The 8,187-nt window shown below is 53.5% G+C and overlaps 1 protein-coding gene across 1 annotated transcript; it reads right to left on the minus strand.

Moving 5' to 3' along the window:
• Window positions 1–3,772: 3,772 nt before the first annotated feature.
• Window positions 3,773–7,081, minus strand: Fem1a (fem-1 homolog A). The gene has a single exon (XM_085833338.1). It carries the CDS (start codon window positions 6,969–6,971, stop codon window positions 5,007–5,009), a length of 1,965 nt encoding a protein of 654 aa, XP_085689464.1. The 5' UTR covers window positions 6,972–7,081; the 3' UTR covers window positions 3,773–5,006.
• Between the last annotated feature and the right edge of the window lie 1,106 nt (window positions 7,082–8,187).

Raw genomic sequence — 8,187 nt, forward strand, 5'->3', positions numbered from 1 at the left:
CCACTGAGGTTCATCTTCACCCTGAATCTCACTTCACGCCAGGAGCTTATGCTAGACACATCAGCGCTTGGGAGGCCATGGGAAACAATTCTCATCAGAGTGTGCCTCAATAAAAACCTCTCAAGTTGAAAACTAAAATATGGGCTGGAGAGATGGCTCAGCGGTTAAAAGCACTGACTGCTCTTCCAGAGGTCCCGAGTTCAATTCCCAGCAACCACATGGTGGCTCACAACCATCTATAATAAGGTCAGATGCCCTCTTCTGGTGTACCTGAAGACAGCTACATTGTATTTACATATAATAATAAATATTTATGCCAGGCCAGCCTGGGATACACAGTGAGACCCTATTTCCAAAAAACAGAAACACTCACAACAACCAACCAACCAACCAGAACTTCATATGCTCCAGTCATTCAGCTCCCACAATAAACATTTGACTTTCTTTCTTTCTTTTTTTTTTTTTTAAACATTTGACTTTCAACTGATGTTTAACTTGGATTTCTGATCATCTTGGCCGCTGTTCTCTTCCTGCTGGTGAGACTTATTTATCACCCCCTCATGATGGACTCAAGTGTGTTCAGCACCTACTGTATGCCAACGATGCCTTTTGTGGTTCCTGCTTGTACCTTTGTGAACTCAGAGCTCTACTCACCTGAGGTGGGGATGCTGAAGAGGTGGGCATCCTAGTTCCTCTGGGGCAGCTCCTAGAGGGGCATCCTGGAAAATGGAGGGAGAGCAGAGCCTGGGAAGTAAGCATGGAGCCTCTCAGTGGCCCAGGGAAGCCGATGTTTCTATAGCATGGAGGGGGGAGCACACACTAGGCCAATGAGCTGATCTCAGCTGTCAGACATGAAACCCCAGACTCCACTCTCAGTTGATCCAAGATTCAAGGTCAACTTCAGCTATAGCTACACAGTGAGTTTGAGTTCAACCTGGGCTTCGTGCCGATCATGACACATTGAGGGGTGTGGGAAGTACTGGGGGATGCCAAGGTAGCTGGGCAATGAAGTTTTCCATCAGGAGGCACCATGGGCAGTAGCCTGAGCTCATGAGCACTCCCTGCCTGTCTGATGAGGATTCCAGCCCTGGGACAAAGATAGCAACAGCTGTCACTCAGCTAGCATTCCTGAAGGGGCATAATGCTCCTTCCACATCTTGCAGGCAGGAAAACTGAGGCAGAGAGGGTAGAGTCAGTCTCCGAGATTATAAGGTGAAACTGAATGTCACTGTTATGCCTGGAGTTGGTGCCCAAAGAGGGTAGTCTCCTGCCAGATGCCAGGGTGGGGCTTTTATTTTTAGCCTGTCCTGTGGACCAGGCACTTAAGCAGTCTTGGGAGGCAGTCAGACTCCCAGGGAAATGAAAGGGGTTTTCTTCTTCCTGAAGACTTAGATCCACCACTCTTGCCCCAGGGGTTCTCAGATCCTTCACCAGATGTGAGCTGGTCAATGCCCACTTGTCAGGCTGGAATGCTGGCCAGCCCCGTGTCCACTGCTCTGTAGCTCTCACATTCTGACTTTTGTAGTCTCATAATTTTATTGCTGGTGATCCAGCCTCACTCATCCCAGTCATCTGCCACTACTGAGATTTTTTTTTTTTCTATAAGCAAACTTTACTGTTTTTAAAAAGTATTTTTTCCAGGGCTTGGGGTGGACCCCAGGGCTCCATGCTCACCAATGTTTACTGCTGACTGCACCCCAGGCCTGAAATAAACTTCTGGGGGACCTCTGGAAATGGCAATGATTGTACAGCTCTGAGGATACTCTAAAAACTACTGATCTATAGATGTGAACACGGTCAGTTTTATAAACTGAGCATGCTGTCACACGGCAGTGATCTCAGCCAGGAGGCAGGAGTTCAAGACCAGCTTGGACAACATGAAACTCCACCTAAAGAGACTAAGAGCAAAGGGCTGGTGAGATGGCTCAGCGGTTAGCCCAGGTATGATTCCCAGAACCCACATCAGGTGGCTCACATCCACTAGAACTCCAGCTCCAGGGAGATAGACCTACGTGGCCTCTGCAGGCCCTGTGCTCAAATGCACACACCCCATCACATACACGTTTTTGGGGGGCAGGGTCAAGACAGGGCTTGTCCTGGCTGTCCTGGAACTCAGGCTGGCCTAGAACTGCCTTTCCGAGGCATGTACCACCCCATCTGGCATACACACATAATTTTAAAAGCAAACAAGCAATTGGCTGTGAGGGAAGTACCCTGGGGAGGCAGTTCATGATCTAGGAAGGCTTCTGCAGGTCAGAGTCAATCAAGTTCACTTGGTATTTGTTGCTTGTTTTTGTCCACCTGCCTCTGGAGCTCAGGGACTGAAGGTGTGTGACAGACAGCACATCTGGTTCAAGCTTGCTTCTTGACAGGATTTAACAAGTCATGAGGGCTGAGGGTGGGGAGCCCCTAGAGTGGCATCTCAAATGTGCAGAGCCAGGCCCACGGTCTCCTCTGCAGCCTTACAAGTGCAGGCCAGACTCTGCCCCACACCTGCTGTGCTGTCTTTCATCCTTCTGGGCCCTCTGTAGATCTGACTGAATGCCAAGTGAGGTGGTTCTGTGCTGGGCTATGTTTAACCTGGGGTCAGGACACTCCCTACTTAGAAATACCAGACACTGGTACAGCCATGTGGCACCACAGGAACAGGCTGTGCTATCCACATGAATAGAGACCAGAGAACCAGCCAGAGCTGGGTAGGGGCATGTCTCCCGCCCTTGCTCCCAGTCTAATCTGCCCACTTGCTATGGTGTTATGTTGAGGGGTTAAACTGGAGTCTCAGAGGCACTTACCACTGAGCCAACTCCCCTGCACTAATCTTCTTGGTTTTTGGGGGGAGGGGGGAGTCTAAGTAGTTATACCTATCCTAGAACTATGTAGATCAAGATGATCTTAAACTCAGAAAGAGCCACCTGCCTCTGCCTCTAGAACACACCCACAATACCCTGCTTTAGTCTTTAAAATCACTGCAGCCCATTCACAGGCTACTGTAATTGGCTAAAGAGTACACAAGTGACACAGGCCTGTCCAATTATACAGGTAGCATATAGTTAAGGCTGGGTGGGCCCTGTGGTGGCTTGGCAGGAATCTGTTCTTTCATCCTGCTGTTCCAACTAGGAAGAACCTGGCTGGAGGCAGCCTTTGGGACCTGCTGTATTAACCCTCCCAGAAGAATGTTCAGGCCCCAGGTCAAATTTCCTAATTCTGACAGCATGAAGAACATGGGGCTCAAATAATTGTTCCTCTTAAATTTGAGGTCAGAAGTCAGAGGTTATGGAAGGACCAATGAGATCTATGTTCAGGGTGCTGAGGTAGGGGAGTGGATCTAAACATGTCAGCCACTGAGACAGAGGGTTTGAGTCTGATATTTTCTCATGTGCTGTGTCCCTTCCTAGGCACACCATTGGTGTAACCTCTGAACTTGCTCCACCTGAGGTACCTGAATGGGACTGGTTCCATCAGAAGGCAGCTGCTGTGAACCAGGTGGTACACGTGAGCAGTGGGGTGCAGCAGGGGCTCAGTAAATGCTCACTAGTGCTACACTTCATAGGAGACAGTTTTGAGAGGGTAGGGGGTCTTAAAATACTCTTATTACAATACCCCCAGGCTATTCTTGAACTTACTGTCTACTCCCGTGGCCTCCAACTTATGATCCTCCTGCCTCAGTCCTGGAAGTGCTAAGATGTTGGGTTTGTGCCACCATGCATGCTTGACAGACACTCACCTGGCTCCCCGCTCTACCTAGCTACATTAAATAACAGCTAGGCAGACATCTTCACATACCTGCATTTTAATCCATAAATATCAGTGCCAAGACTCAAAGGGGTTCATGTTTGCCCTGAGCTTTGGCAGGGTGGAGCAGCGAGACCCTGCCCAGTAAGGCCTAAAGTTTGCTCATACAGAGAATCTACCTAGCACTGCAATCACACACTCACGTCCTCAAGGGACAGCTTATGTGGCTTAAATGGCTGAGGGAGGGACTGGCCCCTCTACACCTGACTTCCTACCCATATAGCTGGCTTCTACAGGCCGGGGATGAGTACCTCCTGCTTTGGCCTAATCCAGGGTGAACCACTCACCACAAATGATGGAATCGAGAGCTGGTGGAGTCATAGGCAGCTGTTCAGTAACTTTTTGTGGTTCTGGGGCTGCACACAGGGCCTCACGTGGGCCAAGCTAGTACCACATGGGTCCATCGCTACCCTGGCTGGCTGCCCCCACCTTCCCCTATCTTGGTTAGAAGCCCATCCCCCGAAGTTATTGGGATATTGGGGACTCCTCAATACAAGAGGGGTCAGGTCCTCAGCGATGAAGGTGACAGTGTGACAAGTGTGGCACAGATGTGAACCTGGTGGCCAGGTGGCCTGGTCACCATCTGCCTGGCAGTTCCAGCTTCGTCCCAAGGTTGGGAACTGTCTGTCCATCCAGAGGGCAGGACAGGAGGCACTGGTGTCTGCCTGGCTGTGGCTCTTGCAACTGCCTCTGGGCTTTCTTGGGGGATAGTCCTCTCTTTAATCAGCACAGAAATGAGGATGCTTCCCAGGACCTTGGTCACAGATCTGCACACACAGTTCATGCCATCCTCAGCTGTGGCCACTGCAAAATACTGGCAACTCTCAACTCAGTCATTACTAAGTCCAACAAACAGAAACCAGTGAAAACAGACAGAAAAACCCTCACAACATGGGCTCCAGGCTGCTGCCCATCTGCTTAGAAAAGGAAAACCAAATGCAAACATCTAGGTGGTCAGTGCCCACTGCAGGAAGGAGACAGCTTTGCTCACTGCAGGACTCTAGGACAGTGCAGAGGCCTCCAGACCCAGACAGAAGCATGCCACTGGGGAGGCTCAGGCATCCGGGTTTGTGTACTTCCACAAAAAAGACCGTCTTCCCTCCATGTGACCCTGAAGGCTTCTAGAATCAGCAGCTGGGTTCACTCCAGCAGGCCATGGGGCCTGGATGCTTGGAGAAGTAAGGCCCAAGTGGGCACCAGCAGCTGGGCCAGGCTCAATGCAACTGGATGAAGGCCTCCAGCTCCTCTGGGATGAAGCCCTTATAAGGGACCTTGTTCCTGTCCAGGGCACGGGCAGCTAGGCATTGCAGTGTCACATAATTGAAAGGCTGCACGGTGCTCTTAGCCAACAGCTTCGAGTCCAGCAGCTCGTAGGCAGTCTTTTTGAAGGCATTGGTGGCGTCCATGTGCGCCCCAGCTTCGATGAGAGCATCCATGATGGCTGGGCAATTATTCTGGGCAGCGATGTGCAGTGGGGTGTTGTTGTCGAAATCCCTGCTGTCAGGGTCTGCTCCGCAGTCCAACAGCACCTTGACCACCTGCAGCGACGGGAAGACGCCCACACGATACCGGCCCACGTTGGTGGTCTCCTTGTCCACCGCCATGTGTAGTGGGGTGAAGCCGTTCTTTCCGCGAGGGGCACACTTGAGCAGGCGGTAGACTGTCTGGTGCTTGAGGTGTTCCTGGCTGGGGGTGCACTCCACCTTCTCCAATAGGTACAGAAGGTGGAGGATGATGGCAATGGCTTTGGTGAACTGTGCGGAGTCACCCGGTTCCTTGGGCAGCTGCAGAGCCCGCTCCACTTCCCGAACCCCTTTGCTGAGCACACCCATGAGGTCGGCAAAGCCAAGCTGCATGCCCAGGTTGCCCTTGGCCGAGCGGTCCTGCAGCACGTAGGAGAAGAGCTCCGCAAACGACAGGAAGCTGCTGGCGGTCATGGGGCTCAGGGGCTCCAGGTTGTTTTGCTGCATGTCCAAGGCATACTTCCACAGACGGATACAGCGCTCAAAATTCCCGGAGTCCGCATAGACAGCACCCCGGTACCGTATGTAGTATGAAGTGTCAGGATGTGAGGGGCCCAAGATTCTCTCCCGTATCAGCAGCGCCTGCATCCGCATCTCATCAGGATCTGTAATGAGGGCTTCCAACTCTTGGGGCGTAGTCACCTCCCTGGAATAGTCATAGGCCAGAACCAGTTGCTGGGGCTCCGGCTTAGGGAGGTAGCCTCCATCCTGGTGACGGAGTTCCATTGCCCTTCTCCAGTGCTTCAGGGCTCCAAGCAGATCCCTTTTCTTATCCACATAGGTGGCACCCAGCAGCTCCAAAGCTTCCACAGCCGCTTCCCGGCTGGTAGGGCAGCAGCTCTCATACGGTTCTGCTTCTTCTGGGGTGGAGCAGTGGTTTCCTGCCACCTGGGAGGAGCCTTCTCCGGGAAGCTCTGTCCCTGAGAGCTGCTCATGGCCGGGCTGTTCCTGGATGAGGTACTCCACGATGTTGGTGTGCCCGGTGACGCTGGCGGCCAGCAGCGGGGTCATGCCATAGCCGTCGCGCTCCATGCGCGCGTGGCAGCCCAGCAGCAGCTGTAGGATCTCCAGGCTGCCAGATTCTGCACAGTCGTGCAGGGCGGTGTTACCCTTGGCGCTGCGCCGGTTCACCTGTGCGCCGCGCTCCAGCAGGTAGCGCGCGATTTCGCGGTGGCCCTTGTAGCAGGAGATCATAAGGCACGTGTGGCCGTGGCGATTGGCCACCTCCAGGTCCGCCTTGTGCTCGCCCACCAGGTAGCGCACCACGTCCAGGTGGCCGTCGAAGCAGGCGGCGCGCAGCGGCGTGGAGTTGGTGCGCGTGGTGCGGTTGACCGAGGCGCCTCGGCGAAGAAGGCTCCGCACCACCGCCAGGTGACCCGCGGCCGACGCTGCCCAGAGCGGCGGCGCGCCCTCGATGGTCTCGCCATCGAAGTGCACGGAGCCGCTCGCCTCCACGCTGGCGCCGCAGTGGTCCACCAGATACTCCACCACGTCTAGGTGTCCACGGCGCGCTGCGATTAGCAGTGGCGTGCCACCGCCGGCCACCTCACCCAGCAGCTCCTCCAGCTCCTCACGCCCACGGCCAGCCAGCAGCTTCTGCAGCAGCGGCAGCTTGCCGTCGTGCGCCGCATTGTACACCGCTGTGTGCAGATCCATGCTGGAAGCCTCGCTGCTGGATCTAGCCGGGTCGCCGGTCGCCAGAGACAACCTTCACCTTCTCCCGGGCTGTCATCTTAGCGGGTCTCCGGGAGGAATAAAATGGCCGCCGCGAAGGGGCGAGGACAGAATGTGCAGAGACATGCTGGGAAATGGAGTCCTATGAGCGATCGCCCGCCGGATGACACTGGAATCAGAAAAGCGAAAAAACTACATTTCCCGAAAGGGATAGTGGGGAACCGGTGACAGGACGGCAATTTCCGCCAAACAAGGCCAATGGTTAGTGCGACCCTTGGGAAATGTGGTGACGCACTTCCTGGTATTGACTCTAAGGCGGAGATTGCTGGCAGCACGTTCTCGGGCAGCACGTTCTCGCTCAGTTCCCAAAAAGACGTTTCTCAGAAAGGCTATCAGTTTTCAATTCCTACCATGCAAGTCTATAAAGTTGTATGTGACCCTGAGTATTTGATGACATACTTCCGGTTACTGACACTGACACAGACTCTAGACAGGGCAAGAAGTCCGAGCTTTAGTACGAAGAATACTGGGCGAGGTACCATTGAAAGACTACAGTTCCCATCATGGAAATACACCATGTCTTGAGGGGCTCTGAGCAGTTTGGCCAGGTGATAATGTGCATTCTGTCATTCATGTCAGAATCCAAAGGAAAACATGAAGTGGGGGGAAGGAATTCGCTTCCCACCGCGCTGTGGGGCACCCGCGAGACGAAATGTAAATAAAACGCCTCTCTTCGTGTCAGGCAAGGCTCGGCGGCACCTAGCGGACGACCCTGGGCAGCGTGGTGCTGTACTTCCGGCTTTCGAGGTTGCGCAGGCAAGAAATGAATGGGCCTCCGCCTCCTTTGCGGACTACATTTCCCAGCGGGCAACAAAGGTAACTCGCAGCCAATCCGGAGCGAGGTGGAAGGCTAGGGGGGGCTTCTACGAAAGGCTTGCTGACCAGCAGGGGGCGCGCGCCGAGTGTAAGATCCTGAGCTGGCAGCGCACCCCCAACTCGCCTTTAGCTATTTGCGGAAATGTTAGGCAGTCTCGATTTTCACGTTAGTTTTTCTTTTCTTCTTTTTTTTTTCTTTCTTATTTTTTAAGGAGCCACATGCGGGGCTAGAGAGATGTCTCAGTGGTCAAGAGCACTGACTACTCACCCAAAAGACTCTGGTTCGATTCCCAGCACCCACATGGTAGCTCCCAACTGGTCA

This window comes from Mus caroli, unplaced genomic scaffold, assembly GCF_978045245.1.
Source record: "Mus caroli unplaced genomic scaffold, Mus_caroli_1 scaffold_18, whole genome shotgun sequence".
Taxonomy (NCBI): domain Eukaryota; kingdom Metazoa; phylum Chordata; class Mammalia; order Rodentia; family Muridae; genus Mus; species Mus caroli.

Bases quoted from the DNA above. Each gene is read 5' to 3' on its own strand.
- Fem1a (XM_085833338.1), bottom strand. From the start codon at position 6,971: ATGGATCTGCACACAGCGGTGTACAATGCGGCGCACGACGGCAAGCTG.